At 46.1% G+C, this 16,990-nt stretch overlaps 1 protein-coding gene across 2 annotated transcripts in view; it reads right to left on the minus strand.

Moving 5' to 3' along the window:
• LOC122924871 (NACHT, LRR and PYD domains-containing protein 12-like) overlaps positions 1 to 16,990 on the minus strand; it is a 166,851-nt gene that overhangs the window by 121,069 nt on the left and 28,792 nt on the right. For both annotated transcript variants that reach the window (XM_044276392.1, XM_044276391.1), the window contains exon 2: positions 12,441 to 13,040. In XM_044276392.1, coding sequence (XP_044132327.1) covers positions 12,441 to 13,011 — 571 coding nt within the window. In that variant the 5' untranslated portion in view covers positions 13,012 to 13,040. The remainder of the gene's footprint in view (positions 1 to 12,440; positions 13,041 to 16,990) is intronic.

Raw genomic sequence — 16,990 nt, forward strand, 5'->3', positions numbered from 1 at the left:
TTTGAAATTAACTCTGGACCTTTTATCTGCTCATTGTAATTGGGATAGGTTGCCGTCTCCCCACTCAGCTCTCGTCACGTCAGGTATAACTGTCATCTGGTTGCTACTAGTAACCACCTTAGTTTCACCAGAAACTGACATGGCAGCCTCACTCTCTGAGCTGCTATCAGCCGCATTACATATATCACGTGTCCCACTCTTGTCATTATCATCCCTGACCTCTAGGGGCACACACAAGCTAATCCCCACATCGGACATTTCCTCAGTAACCATAGAACCCTGTGGAGACTGCATACCCACTACTGGTACGTGTGGTACATACTCTAGCCCCGCCACATTGTCTACAATGGGGTCTACTAGCGATGTTCCTTCAACATTTATCAACACTTTTACATCAGACACATGTTTTAGCAACAGGGGGAGCTTCTTCACCAATCACAGCCTGCAAAGGAAAAGGCATGTCATTATTATCACATATTTCACATGACATCACATTCCCATTATGCATTTCGGCAAACATGGTACCATCACTTTGCACCTTATCAGCTCCACTGTTTCTAATGGTCACTTCATTTAATGGGCTACGTACCAGTTCTGCGGGAGTTACGCGAACAACCTTCTCTCATGTACGGGCAAATTTACGGCAGCAAGTCCATCAGTCCCAAATACATATATGTATAGGCTCACAGATGTCCAGTTCATTTCGCACCCCTTTTTTAGGGAAAGAATCGGATCCAATAAACGGCACAGGACCCAAAGAGGGGAACGCAGAAATCGACGGCAACACAAGAAGAACCCGGAACAGCAAGGTGCGCTCTCAGAACAAATGATACATAAAGAAGAAATTACTGTCATTAACTTGTCTTCAAAGTTATTAACTCCATTTCAAGTGAGTGTACTTTCTAAAGGACTTTCATATTGTCCCAATGTACATGTTAATTGGTTTAATTTGGAGGCAGATTTGAATGCTTTTTTTTAGGGCCATAAAACTGAAAATATGGTTCCACAACAAGTTGCGGACTGACCCTCCTCAGACAAGTGAACTGTCTATGAGGAGACTCAATCTGCTGGTTAGAAGTACCTTCACATGAATGTGGTTAAAAAAGAATTATCTGCTCTTAACTTCCTCAGAACCACCGTACGCAGGATTGCGTCTTTGCGGCGGCCCTGTTATTCCGAATGGACGCGCCGGGGCGTTATCTCGTGAGACGCGAGATTTCGGGCAAAGCCGGCCTGTGCATGCGCATTGCGGGCCGGCAAAAGTTAAAAGACAATTTCGTCATCAGCCTGCCAGCCAATGATCGTTGCTGGCAGGCTGATGAGTTTCAAAAAATCGAATCAGAAGCCATCTAACACATTATATTTATAAATATAATGTGTTAAATGGCTTCTCTGCTCCTCTGCTGGTCCTTTCCGTCGGTTGGTTCCAGCAGAGGAGCACAGTTCACAGTGAGTACACCCAACACTACACTTAGCCCCCAGATCACCCTCCATCACCCCAATTAACCCCTTGATCACCCCTTGATCGCCCCGTCAATCACCTAGTGAAAGGGAAAAATGTGATCAGTGTAAACTGTCACTTTTTTCTTTCACTGGTATTGACTGATAGTTTTAGGATAGTTTAGGCCCCTTGGTTAGGTAGTTAGCGATCGTTTAGCGCCCAGCCCACCGCACCGCAGTCACCGATTCGCTGATTAGCGTATCGCTAATTAGCATTTGTACTGTTATAGTATCTGTAAGTGATCTAAACTGATCACAGTCAGATCTATAATAGTATTAGTGTCACCTTAGTTCGCCCTCCACCCAAAACACAGTGTTTGCCCGATCAGGCCTGATCGGTCGCCCACACGTGCGTTCACCCACGCCCGCCCCGCCGCAGTGACAAAAATGTATTTATTTTTTTATCACTGCACAATCACTTTACAAGCGCTGCGGCGATAAAAAAATCTGTTTTGATATTTTTTATCAACCGCAGCGGCCTCCGGTACTTCGCTAGCCTCCCATTTGTAAGACAGGCTTGCTTTTTTTCTTGGGTAGTCTCAGGGAATACCCCCTAAATTTAGTAGTCCAAATGTCAAACAGAGGGTATTCTTCTAAAGAGGCCTACAGGCTTCTGACCCAGTCGGATGAGGAATGGGAACCCTCATCTGATGAATCTAGCGGGTCAGAATATGAACCTGTAGAAAGCAGTGGCTCTCTGACCCAAAGTTCGGACGAGGAGTCTGAGGTCCCTGATAGCACCAGGCGTACCCGGCCCCGTGTTGCTAGACCACAGGTTGCGCAGGATCCGCTTCAAGGGCAGCAGAGTGGGGCTGGCGCTGTTGGATTACGTGGTGAGGCATACACCAGCAGCCCAGCCCTTCCTGGACCTAGTACCAGCACTGCCGTACAACATGGTGAAGTGGCGAGCACCAGAAGGGCAGCTGAAGCTGGTACGGTGGCACGTGCATTAGTTCCCTCGTCGCAGCCACCGCACAGACAGGCCCGTAGACCCCCTAGAGTCCCTGAGGTGCTGGCAAACCCTGATTGGCAGCCCCCAACTTCAGCCGCACCAATAGTTCCCCCTTTCACCGCCCAGTCTGGAGTTCGGGTTGAGACAGCTCAAATCGGTTCGGCACTGTTTTTTTTTTAGCTGTTCTTGATTGCGGAGCTCTTGGACTTAGTTGTGGCAGAAACAAACTGATATGCCACTGAATTTATAGCCGCCAACCTGGGAAGCTATTATGCCCAGTCTTTCCGAATTTAAAATTTTTCTGGGCCTTCTTCTCAACATGGGCTTAACCAAAAATCATGAATTGCGGTCATATTGGTCCACAATCCCAATTCATCACATGCCCATGTTCTCTGCTGCTATGTCCAGGACACGATTTGAGACCATCCTGCGTTTCCTGCACTTTAGTGACAACAGCACCTCCCGTCCCAGAGGCCACCCAGCTTTTAACCGGCTCCACAAAATTCGGCCCCTCATAGACCACCTTAACACCAAATTTGCAGATTTGTATACCCCTGAGCAAAACATCTGCGTAGACGAGTCCCTTATACATTTTACCGGGCGCCTTGGCTTCAAACAATACATCCCAAGCAAGCGCGCCCGGTATGGGGTCAAATTGTATAAGCTCTGTGAAAGGGCCACAGGCTATACCCACAAATTTCGTGTCTATGAGGGTAAAGATCAGACCCTGGAGCCAGTCGGTTGCCCTGACTACCTGGCGAGCAGTGGGAAGACAGTCTGGGACTTGGTGTCACCCTTATTTTGCAAGGGGTACCATCTTTATGTGGACAATTTCTACACAAGTGTGCCCTCTTTAGGCATTTGTTCCTAGAACAGATTGGCTGCTGTGGCACCGCGCGACCTAGTCGCCAGGGGCTTCCCCCAATGGCTCGTTTCCACCTGTCTTGCAAGGGGGAGAGGGCTGCCTTGTGTAACCAAGAACTGCTTGCGGTGAAATGGAGAGACAAGCGTGATGTTTACATGCTCTCCTCCATTCACACAGACACGACAATACAAATTGAATGAGCAACCAGTGTCATTGAAAAGCCCCTCTGTGTCCATGACTATAATTTGCTCATGGGAGGGGTGGACTTCAATGACCAGATGTTGGCTCCTTATTTAGTGTCCCGCCGCACCAGACGCTGGTATAAGAAGGTGTCTGTATATTTAATTTAATTGGCTATGTACAATAGTTTTGTTCTCTACAGTAAGGCTGGGAGAACAGGATCCTTCCTCAAATTTCAGGTAGAGATCATCGAGAACCTCCTGTATCCAGGAGGTTCCGTGGCCCCATCCACCAGTGTAGTTAGCCGTCTACACGAGCGACATTTCCCCAATGTCGTTGCTGGTACCTCAACCTAAGCACCACCCCGAAAAAGATGTTGTGTCTGTAGCAGGAGTGGAATAAGGCGTGACACCCGCTATTTCTGTCCTGACTGCCCTGACCACCCTGCCCTATGCTTAGGGGAGTGTTTCCGGAAGTACCACACACAGGTACACCTAGCATAGGGATTGCGTGACACAGGACAGGCACACAGGGCTCTTAGGGCCCTTTCACACAGAGCTGCTGCAAACCTCTCTTTTCACCTGGGACAAAGTGCATAATGTACTTCGCCACATCTCTGGGCGCTTTGCTCTTTGCACATTGTCCCATGGGGAAGGAGAGGTTTGTCCTATAAAGGTAAAAAAAAGCAAAACAAAAAAAAATCACTGGTAAGCAAAATAGTTAATGTTCTGTTCCAAAAGTTCCAAAAAGTTTATAAAAGTTAATGTTCTGTTCAAATGTTCTATAAAGTTAATGTTAATAAATTTATTGCGTTGCGGCCTGTTTTTTTTTGTTTTTTTTTTACCTTCTAGGTGGACCAACCGATGAACCAGCTGCAGCACTGATGTGCATTCTGACAGAAGCATTGCGCTGCTGTCAGATTACACACAAGTCGGTGTATGCGGCGCTGCAAGACGAGATTTCTCCTCTGCAGTAAAAAAAATTAGTTTGCCGAGGCATATGAGCTGAGGGGCTGTGTTTATATGCTTTGGCAAACACTTTGTATATAAAAAAAATATAAAAAAAATCCCGGCAATGATTTATTCATCCACATCCATTGATGTGAATGGAGAAATCGGGTTTGCCAGGGCATACGAGCTGAGTGGGTTTGGATGTTGGGCGGAGCTCCTATGTCCTGGCAGACGCCTTTCCCCTTTTTTTTTTTGGCAGAGATTTTTTCAGCCACATTGATCGATGCGAATGAAGAAATCTGTGCCGTTCATTTTTTCTTTCAGCCCAGAGGCTGAACGGAAAAAAAAAAATCTCATTACCCGTATGCTCAATATAAGGAGAATAGCAGAAACTCCTAATGCTGGCCATACATTTAATGATTGCGGAGACCCTCAAATGCCAGGGCAGTACAAACACCCCACAAATGACCCCATTTTGGAAAGAAGACACCCCAAGGTATTCGCTGAGGGGCATATTGAGTCCATGAAAGATTTAACTTTTTGTCCCAAGTTAGCGGAAAGGGAGACTTTGTGAGAAAAAAATAAAAAAAAATTAAAAAATTCTGCTAACTTGTGCCAAAAAAACAAAATCTTCTATGAACTCACCATGCCCCTCATGGAATACCTTGGGGTGTCTTCTTTCCAAAATGGGGTCACATGTGGGGTATTTATACTGCCCTGGCATTGTAGGGGCCCTAAAGCGTGAGAAGAAGTCTGGAATCCAAATGTCTAAAAATGCCCTCCTAAAAGGAATTTGTGCCCCTTTGCGCATCTAGGCTGCAAAAAAGTGTCACACATGTGGTATCGCCGTAAGTTGGGCAATGTGTTTTGGGGTGTCTTTTTACATATACCCATGCTGGGTAACAGAAATATCTCTCAAAAATTACAACTTTGTATAAACAAATGGGAAAAGTTGACTTTTAGAAAGATATTTTCTCACCCAGCATGGGTATATGTAAAATGACACCCCAAAACACATTGCCCAACTTCTCCTGAGTACGGCGATACCACATGTGTGACACTTTTTTGCAGCCAAGGTGGGCAAAGGGGCACATATTCCAAAGTGCACCTTTCGGATTTCGCAGGCTATTTTTTACACATTTTGATTGCAAAGTTCTTCTCACACATTTGGGCCCCTAAATTGCCAGGGCAGTATAACTACCCCACAAGTGACCCCATTTTGGAAAGAAGACACCCCAACGTATTCCGTGAGGGGCATGGCGAGTTCCTAGAATTTTTTATTTTTTGTCACAAGTTAGTGGAATATGAGACTTTGTAATAAAAAATAAAAAAATCATCATTTTCTGCTAACTTGTGACAGAAAATAAAAAATTCTAGGAACTCGCCATGCCTCTCACGGAATATCTTGGGGTGTCTTCTTTCCAAAATGGGGTCACTTGTGGGGTAGTTATACTGCCCTGGCATTCTAGGGGCCCTAATGTGTGGTAAGTAGTTTGAAATCAAAATGTGTAAAAAATGACCTGTGAAATCCTAAAGGTGCTCTTTGGAATGTGTGCCCCTTTGCCCACCTAGGCTGCAAAAAAGTGTGACACATCTGGTATCGCCGTACTCAGGAGAAGTTGGGGAATGTGTTTTGGGGTGTCATTTTACATATACCCATGCTGGGTGAGAGAAATATCTTTGCAAAAGACAACTTTTCCCATTTTTTTAATACAAAGTTGGCATTTGACCAAGATATTTATCTCACCCAGCATGGGTATATGTAAAATGACCCCCCAAAACACATTGCCCAACTTCTCCTGAGTACGGCGATACCAGATGTGTGACACTTTTTTGCAGCCTAGATGCGCAAAGCAACCCAAATTCCTTTTAGGAGGGCATTTTTAGACATTTGGATCCCAGACTTCTTCTCACGCTTTCGGGCCCCTAAAAAGCTAGGGCAGTATAAATACCCCACATGTGACCCCATTTTAGAAAGAAGACACCCCAAGGTATTCAATGAGGGGCATGGCGAGTTCATAGAATTTTTTTTTTTGGCACAAGTTAGCGGAAATTGATTTTTTTTTTTGTATTTTCTCACAAAGTCTCCCTTTCCGCTAACTTGGGACAAAAATTTCAATCTTTCATGGACTCAATATGCCCCTCAGCGAATACCTTGGGGTGTCTTCTTTCCGAAATGTGGTCACATGTGGGGTATTTATACTGCCCTGGCTTTTTAGGGGCCCTAAAGCGTGAGAAGAAGTCTGGAATATAAATGTCTAAAAATTTTTACGCATTTGGATTCCGTGAGGGGTATGGTGAGTTCATGTGAGATTTTATTTTTTTACACAAGTTAGTGGAATATGAGACTTTGTAAGAAAAAACAAAAACAAAAACAAAAAAATTTCCGCTAACTTGGGCCAAAAAAAATGTCTGAATGGAGCCTTACAGGGGGTGATCAATGACAGGGGGGTGATCAATGACAGGGGGGTGATCAATGACAGGGGGGTGATCAGGGAGTCTATATGGGCTGATCACCCCCCCTGTAAGGCTCCATTCAGATGTATGTATGATTTTTACGGATCCACGGATACATGGATCGGATCCGCAAAACGCATACGGACGTCTGAATGGAGCCTTACAGGGGGGTGATCAATGACTGGGGGGTGATCAATGACAGGGGGTGATCAGGGAATCTATATGGGTGATCACCCGCCTGTCATTGATCACCCCCCTGTAAGGCTGCATTCAGACGTCTGTATGCGTTTTGCGGATCCGATCCATGTATCCGTGGATCCGTAAAAATCATACGGACATCTGAATGGAGCCTTACAGGGGGGTGATCAATGACAGGGGGGTGATCAATGACAGGGGGTGATCAGAAAGTGTATATGAGGTGATCACCCCCCTGTCATTGATCACCCCCCTGTAAGGCTGCATTCAGACGTCCGTATGCATTTTGCGGATCTGATCCATGTATCCGTGGATCCGTAAAAATCATACGGATGTCTGAATGGAGCCTTACAGGGGGGTGATCAATGACAGGGGGGTGATCAATGACAGGAGGTGATCAGGGAGTGTATATGAGGTGATCACCCCCCTGTAAGGCTGCATTTAGACGTCCGTATGCGTTTTGCGGATCTGATCCATGTATCCGTGGATCCGTAAAAATCATACGGACGTCTGAATGGAGCCTTACAGGGGGGTGATCAATGACAGGGGGGTGATCAATGACAAAGGGTGATCAGGGAGTGTATATGAGGTGATCACCCCCTGTCATTGATCACCCCCCTGTAAGGCTGCATTCAGACGTCCGTATGCGTTTTGCGGATCCAATCCATGTATCCGTGGATCCGTAAAAATCATACGGACATCTGAATGGAGCCTTACAGGGGGGTGATCAATGACAGGGGGTGATCAGGGAATCTATATGGGTGATCACCCGCCTGTCATTGATCACCCCCCTGTAAGGCTCCATTCAGACGTCCGTATGTGTTTTGCGGATCCGATCCATGTATCCGTGGATCCGTAAAAATCATACGGACGTCTGAACGGAGCCTGATAGGGGGGTGATCAGGGAGTCTATATGGAGTGATCATGGGTGATCAGGGGTTCATAAAGGGTTAATAAGTGACAGGGGGGGTGTAGTGTAGTGTAGTGTTTTGTGGTACTTTACACATCTACCTGTGTCCTCTGGTGGTCGATCCAAACAAAAGGGACCACCAGAGGACCAGGTAGCAGGTATATTAGACGCTGTTATCAAAACAGCGTCTAATATACCTGTTAGGGGTTAAAAAAATCACATCTCCAGCCTGCCAGCGAGCGATCGCCGCTGGCAGGCTGGAGATCCACTCGCTTACCTTCCGTTCCTGTGAGCGCGCGCGCCTGCGTGCGCGCGTTCACAGGAAATCTTGGGTATCGCGGGAGGACGCGTATATGCATCCACCCAGAAGAGCAGGGCCGCCGGCAGGACGCAATCCTGCGTACGGCGGTCCTGTACCGGTTAATATGTGATCTACTTTTTGATCTACATCCCTGCGAAGTGCCGGTCTTCTTCTCTGCAACGTTTGTTTGGACGCCATTCCACGGACACGTGCACCGCAAACCAAGGTAGTGCTGCCCTGTCTTCTACTAGAATCTAGGTGCTCAGAAAGTCAGAGCTGCTTCAAAATGCAGAAATTCACATTTTTGTACCATAGTTTGTAAACGCTATAACTTTTGCGCAAACCAAAAAATATACACTTATTGCATTTTTTTATCAAAGACATATAGAACAATAAATTTTGAGAAAAATTTATATAGAAATGTAGTTTTATTTGAAAAAATTTACAACTGAAAGTGAAAAATGTCATTTTTTTGCAAAAAAATCTGTAAATTTTGATTAATAACAAAAAAAAGTTAAAATGTCAGCAGCAATGAAATATCACCAAATGAAAGCTCTATTAGTGAGAAGAAAAGGAGGTCAAATTCATTTGGGTGGTAAGTTGTATGACCGGGCAATAAACGGTGAAAGTAGTGTAGTGCCAAAAAGTGGTCTGGTCATTAAGGGGGTTTAAGCTAGGGGAGCTGAGGTGGTTAATATAGGATATACAAGTTTATGCATTTAGTGACACACTGTATGGTTGTAAGGACCCTTTCTTCCTAATCATTGGAGGTTTTTTACAATATAGGATTGCTGCTACCTCTAGCTCTGTATACTCTTTCAATTGTATACATCATCTTTATTGTTTTTAACTGTATCTATCACATTTTATCTATTATCTATTTGTATCAATAAATTGATTTCAATTGACACAATTGTCAGTGAGTGCCCAGATGTTACTTTTATATGCAATTTTTATGTAGAGTGGGTGAAACTATTCAACTGTGAGCACATATCAACACGATCGTTGGCTGCCAATCGCAGTGCACGTCTCTCAGCCAGGGAGAAAAGTCAGTCTCAATTACATATGAGGCGGCTGAAGAAACGGGGCTATTATTAATGAATTAGGGGGTCGATTTAAAAAAAAAAAAAAAAAAAAAGGGGGGGGGGGGGGGGAACATCAGTGGATGCCGCACTATTAGGTAGGAGTGTTATTTCATTAAATTTCAATTGATGAAAGGTCCTCTTTAATAAACAAAATAAATGTTATATTTTAAATAGACCTAAAACGGGAGCTTATTAGTCTAGGAAACTAGGCTATTTAAACTATATAATTTGAATATCCTGGGTCTAAAGGGTCTTTGAAACACTATATATCAACTGTGAGCACCACGCATTTGGTAATCTGACACATTGGTGCAGCTTCACAGATTTTTTTACCTATAGTTTTAATCAGCATGATGAGCCCCACTAGGCGGTGTGTCTGGGTTAATAGGGTTGATCCTGGTGACAGAGCCTCTTTAATACTTTACTTTTTTTACACACTAAACTGCTGTGTATTATTTCAGTGATTGTAAATCTGACAAAATGCCTATTCAGCCCTTCCAAATGCAGAGCCGAATAGTCATCTGTACATGTCAGGTCTAGGGGCCATTATTGGGCTCTTGGCTGCCCCACAATTGCATCACGAGGGGCTCCTGTCCTTTCTGTAACCACGTAGATGCTGCAGCATTGACATGGGCATCTAAGGAGCTAAACTGCTGGGAATGGAGTTAGTTCTGATCCCAGCAGTGAGAGTCGGGAGCCCACTGTATAATACAGCCAGTACTCGTCAGCATTGGCACGGTCCCAGCTCCTGCGCCATCTCTGTGCCATACATTTACAGGACAGAGCGTGCACAGCCTGTACTCAGAGTACTCATTAGGGTGCCTGTACACGATGCAGGATACGAGCGGAAAAAGCGCAGTGTACTACAGTGCCAGCACAGTGTATGAGAACAGACAAGTCTCATGGACACTTGTGAAAATTTAACTGCGGTGATGACTTCCCAATCCTCAGCAAGTCAATTATGTTTGTGGCTTTAGCCGAGGCTTTCACCCTTTTCCAAATCAGGGTGAGGTCTGTGGCAAAACTGCAGCAATTTCACACCAAAAACTGCTGCTATAAATTGTGTTTTTTGGTGCACTCACTTGCACTTGTGAGCAGGGACCCTTAGGTGGTTAACGGTGCATTCACACACTGCATTAGAAATCTGTAGTGAATCCTCTTGTCTGTATTTGACCAAACATTTTAGCAATTTAAATACCACGGATAATATACAAAGCAGTTTCCTCAATGACAGAGATGTAGATATAATTTCCACATCGACATTTAGGTGCAGAGGGTGAGAGGACATGGAGACATGCCATATGATACACTGCAATAAGGGCACAGTATGATGGTAATATCCTAATACCAGTGGGAAGACAATGCTGCTACCAGTGGGGGTGGGGTGGGAAGGAGGACCATGCTGCAGCTAGTGGGGTGGGGTGGGAGAATGCTGCTGCCAGTGGGAAAGGAGTGAGAAAAGGGACAATGCTGCTGTCAGTAGGAAAGGAGTGGAAGAGGGTACAATGCTGCAGCTAGAGGGGGAGGGGTGGGAAGAGGAAGAATGCTGCTACTGAGGCAGAAGGATGTGAAGGGACATTGCTACTGCCAGTGGGGACAGATGAGAAAGGGGACAATGCTGCTGCCACTGCAGGATAGGTGGGAAAGGGATAATGTTGCTGCACTGAGGGATCTGTTTGGCACTATGAGGAAGGGGTTTTGTGCTGCACTGTGGTACATGGTCCAAGTGGGGAAGTACTTTCTTTCCTTCACAGGGTGATTAGGTGTTTCTTTGTTTCACTTTTATTTTCCTTGTGTTAATTGTGTTGTTTTACGGAAGCAGCGGAGCTTCTTCTGTTACCCGCTTTGCATAGCTCCCATTCACTACAATGGGAGTCACAGAACCAGGGGTGCGTCAGCCTATTAGGCCGTTTCCGTGACCTTGGCCGCCGGGGGCCTTCGCTTAGTCTGATCTCACTATGGGACAACCCCTTTAAGGGAGCAAAGAGGGTTGAGACTGAGCAAAGCAAAATTTGCCAAAGTGTGCATCGCATGATACTGCTTTTCTGTGATATGGGGGCTATACTGTATGAGGAGTAGTGGTGTTTTGGTGCCAGCGCTGCTTTTTAAAGGGAACTCTGGGTGTTATATTGACGACCTATTCTCAGTATAGGCCAATAGTATCAGTATGGCGGGGTCTGACTCCTGGTGCCCCCATCGATCAGCTGTCTGAGGGGAAGGCGATGCCCCATTGAGCGCTGTAGCCTCTTCACAGCTTACTAAGCACAGCGCCTTTGATTGTATACTGGCTGTGCTTGGTATTGCATTTCAGCCCTGTTCACTTGAACAGGACTGAGCTGAGCCCAAACCATGTAACGATAGAATGTGTCATCACTATATTAGGAAGAGGCTGCAGGGCTCACCGGAGCACCGTGGTCTCTTTACAACCGATTGGCGGGGTGCTGAGAGAGGGACCCCCACTGGTCTGATACTGATGAGCTATTCCGGAGAGACCATCAATGTCAAAATCTCAGACAACTCCTTTAATCCCAGTCCGGCCCTGCAGCAGCCATATCACAGTATATATCTCCTGTGTGACCTCATTTTCTAATAAAGGGGTATTTCCATCACAGACAATGGGGGCATATTGCTAGGATATGCCCCCATTGTCTAAAAGTTGAGGGTCCCACCTCTGGGACCTGCACCTACAATGAGAACACAGCGGGGAGAGCTGTGGCTGGAGGATCTTGGATTTCCCGGGGTTCGTCCACCACTAAGCAATGCTCCTATAGAAGTGAATGGGAGCGCACGCGCGGCCCCTGCTCCCATTAATTTCTATGGGGCAGACGAAAATAGCCGTGCCAGCGCTCGGCTATTTTCGGCGGCCCCATAGAAATTAATGGTGGGCGGCTGTGCATGCGAAGTGTGCCCTCCGTTCATTTCCCTGTTCCGTTCTCTTTGTAGGTGCGGGTCCCAGAGGTGGGACCCGCACCTATCACATTGTATGTGATGGGAATACCCCTTTAAGTTGATTCCTAATAATAGACAAGAAGAGGAATCCCTTACCATCGCTGGAAGTTGTTTCACTGTCTCTGAAAGTTCTATCACCGCCTCTGGAAGTTGTTTTACCGCCTCTGGAAGTTGTTTTACCGCCTCTGGAAGTTGTTTTACCGCCTCTGGAAGTTGTTTTACCACCTCTGGAAGTTGTTTTACCACCTCTGGAAGTTGCTTCACCGACTCTGGAAGTTGCTTCACCGCCCTTGGAAGTTGTTTCACCGCCTCTGGAAGTTGTTTCACCGCCTCTGGAAGTTGCTTCACCGCCCTTGGAAGTTGCTTCACCGCCTCTGGAAGTTGTTTCACCGCCTCTGGAAGTTGTTTCACCGCCTCTGGAAGTTGCTTCACCGCCCTTGGAAGTTGCTTCACCGCCTTTGGAAGTTGTTTCACCGCCTCTGGAAGTTGCTTCACCGCCTCTGGAAGTTGCTTCACCGCCCTTGGAAGTTGTTTCACCGCCTCTGGAAGTTGTTTCACCGCCTCTGGAAGTTGCTTCACCACCCTTGGAAGTTGTTTCACCGCCTCTGGCAGTTGTTTCACCGTCTCTGGCAGTTGTTTTACCGTCTCTGGAAGCTTTATTACCCATTCCTGAGCCTTGTAAGATGATAAAATCCCCTGCAACATAAAAAATCCTTTATTACATTTAGGAAAAAAAACTTAAGCAGCGGCAGATTTTCCTCCCCACATTCTGATGTAATGTTTTTATCTTCACATTCATGTGGCTGATGAGGGTTAGGCTACTAGTGTTTTTTCTGGATCCGGCAGGGTTCAGCAAAAACGCTTCCGTTACTGATAATACAACTATCTGCATCCGTTATGAATGGATCTGGTTGTATTATCTTTAATATAGTGAAGATGGATCCGTCATGAACTCCATTGAAAGTCAATGGGGGGTCGTGGTCTGGCTGCCTAAGTGTATGGGTGCATAGAGCCTGAGCTCCTGAGCTTCGCTCGTATACAGCGACTACCAACGCGACCAGCGATCGTTAAACTTGCCCAGTATAGTGGGTAACCTCCCCAGACATGGCAGGATGAAAGAAGAAAGCAGCTAAACAGCCGAAACTCACAACATTTTACTTCTCCCGGGACACAGGAGAGTTTAAAGATGGCGCCAACAGGACAGCTGCTTTCCCTTCCGGGTGCTCAGCAACATCAGACCTTCCTCACAGCTCCCCTGCTTCTACACTGCAGCGTTCCTCATCTGATCCAGCCCTGTCAGCTCAGCCAGGAACAACTGATTCTCCTCTACATGCCGGCAGGAAGAGACTGACCTGCTTCAACGGCGCTCCATGCTGATGGATATGCAATCTCTTATAGCCCCTTTGCGCTGTGATATAGATGGGCTGGAGTCTAGGACAGACCACCTGGAACATCAATTTGGTGACTTTGCTGCTTCCCACAATACTCTCATAGACACCCATATAGAGTTGGAGGCCATCAAAGCCAAAATGGCCGACCTCGAAGATAGAAGTCAGCGCAATAATATTAAGCAACGGGGAATCCCGGAGTCTGTGCCTCCAAAGGACATCCCAGACTTTGAGCGCTCCCTTATTAAAGCAGCTCTGCCGAATTGTTCCGACCCGGACTTAGAAATCGATAGGGCGCACCGTGTGCCCTGGCCGAGGCACCTTGACGATATGGTGCCACGGGATGTGCTCGCCAGGGTGCACTTCTTAAAGATCAAGGAGCAATTAATGGCCTTCGCCAGAAAAAATGGTGGCCTGCCAGACCCTTTCCACAAGGTCCTCTTATTTGCCGACTTATCAGCGGCTATGTTGCAGCTGCGGAGAGCTCTCTCACCTATCACTTCAGCCCTTCAGCGTTCACGCGCGTAAACAACTCCCGCCAAGGTCCGCAAAGACTGGTCAGAAACACACTGAATGCTGGATTTACAGCGGGTATACCCCGCTTTCAGGTGCTGTGCTTTTTATCTATGTTATAATTTTGTTTTTTTGCCACCTCTGTTCTTGGTGGCCCTATCTACTTGGTGCTTACAAAATGCCAGATTTTTTCCATACTGCCTACATTCCTATGATACAGGAGTCCCAATGTTACATGTTTTTATTTTACCATGGTCTTAACATTTGCTAGCATAAATGCCAATGGTCTGAATAGTCCAATGCACAGGGCGTATTTGTGGAAAGAGACCAAAGTTTTACATTGCAACATTTTGGGGGTCCAGGAGACGCACCTGCTTCAACGAGACGCCTTTCAACTGAAGCATGCGCAGTTTCTCCACATTTCTCTGTCACATTTTTACTCCAAATCTAGAGGGATCATGTTACCTATTAAAACTACAGTAGCATTCTCCCACATAGACTATTAAGACCCACAAGGGAGGTTTATTATATTGATCTACACCTTAAACAATGTCCTGTATACCATAGTGTCTTTGTATGCCCCTAACACTGGCCAATTACACTTCTTTCATAAACTGATGAAATTGGTAAACAAAAAAACATCAGGGAAAACTGGTGATATGTGGCGATTTTAATTTGACCACTGATCCATCCATGGTTACCTCTTCTCGCCAGGTGAGGACCGCACCATCCCTAGCTACCGCGTTCTGGAAGGAGGAGCTATATGACGTATGGCATGTTTATCACGCATCTATAGTTTCACTCCGGGGTCCACAATGTGCACTCCCGAATAGGCATGTTCCTTGTGGACAGATCACTTCTCCCCTATGCTATAGACTCCTCCCTAGAAACGATCAAATGGTCCGATCATGCAGCCATTATGCTGTCAGTATCTGAAACCATTAACTCTCCTCAGCTGTATATTTGGAGAAGCAGCCCCTTCCTACTCTCACATCCCCAATATAGGGCATGTATAGAATCAGACCTCAAGGATATTTCCAGGTTTAACGATTTCTCCCACACTGACCCAGTGACCCTGTGGAATGCCCACAAGGCCTGTATTCGGAGGTCTTTCATACAGCAAGGTGCAATACGTAAAAAACGGCAGGAGGCAGAGATCTCAACCCTTCTATCTCAGATACAGCAGGTGGACACTAGGAACAAAGCAAACCCTACTCCCTCGCTGGCGGAAGAGCTTAGACGTCTTAGACAAGAGCTAAGGCGTCACATGCTTACATCTTACGAGAAAGCTTTCCGTAAGACGAAAGCGACTTCTTACTCGCAGGACAATAAAGCGGGAAAACTTCTGGCAACCAGACTCAAGTCTCGACACACTAAAAGTAGAATCCCCATCTTTTACCCCTCATCCCGGGATAAAGTTAACTCTCCCACTGATATAGCTAACGGCTTTCAGGCGTATTATGCTAATCTTCATATTACTCCAACCCTGCCCCGGCGGATTTGGAGGAACTAACCAAATCTTATTTACGATCCTTGAATTTACCCACATTAGAGAGTTCCCAACTTCAAGCACTCAACACTCAGGTCACCCAAGAAGAAGTGGAGGCAGTGATTGCATCCCTACCTCGGGATAAAGCCCCTGGCCCTGATGGCTTTGCCAACCACTATTATAAACATTTTAAACAGGTCCTTTGCCCCTATTTAAGAGATTTTTGTCAATCTGCACTTACCTCTGGCTCCCTCCCCATTGAAAACCTACAAGCCCTTATTATTACCCTCCCCAAGCCCGGCAAATCCCCCGATAGACCCCAAAACTTTAGGCCCATTTCCCTTTTAAACCAAGATGTAAAAATATATGCAAAAATATTGGCCACCCGTCTAGCTAAAATTCTCCCAACCATTATACATGTAGATCAAACCGGCTTCGTCCCCACCAGTCAAACCTACTACAACACCAGACGTATGTTGTGAATTTTCCACCATGTCCATACTCACAAGATTCTTATGCTGGCCCTAGCTCTGGATGCCGAGAAGGCGTTCGAAAGACTCCGTTGATCGTTCGCCTTCTCGGTGCTCCAACAGATGGGATTCCACGGTCCCATGCTTACTGCCATTAAAGCACTCTATAGCAACCCCACTGCTAGAACATTTGTGAATGGAGCCTTGTCAGATGTGTTCGCACTTACTATTGGCACTAGACAGGGGTGCCCCCTCTCCCCTCTCATCTTTATAATAGCCATGGAGCCGCTGGCTCAGGCGCATATAGACAGGACCCCAGAATATCCAGGGTGAGGGTGGGTGGCCGCTCCAACGTAATTTCCCTTTACGCAGACGTTTTTATCTCCCTTACTAACCCTGAAAGGTCCCTAGTAGTGGTGATGGACCATACCATATAACCTAGCTAAAATGTATATTTCTAGTAACCCAAAAGGTCTGGAGCCCCTGTATAACTCCATTCTCCAACTGACCCATTTTAAACGTTCTCACCCCATGACTAGTTAGGAAAAAGATTTGAACACGTAGAATGGCTCAGTGCCCTCAGAGTGATGCATCAACATCTAAAATGTACATCCCATATAGAATTGGCGATAAAAGCGGTCTTACATTGGTATTACACACCAGACAGATTGGTGCTCTTGTACACTTCTGTTTATAATCAGTGTTCGAGGGGATGCGGGAGTAAGGGAACTCTATTCCATATCCTATGGCAATGCCCCATCATCCAGCCTTACTGGTCCACATGCC

This window comes from Bufo gargarizans, chromosome 1, assembly GCF_014858855.1.
Source record: "Bufo gargarizans isolate SCDJY-AF-19 chromosome 1, ASM1485885v1, whole genome shotgun sequence".
Lineage (NCBI taxonomy): Eukaryota > Metazoa > Chordata > Amphibia > Anura > Bufonidae > Bufo > Bufo gargarizans.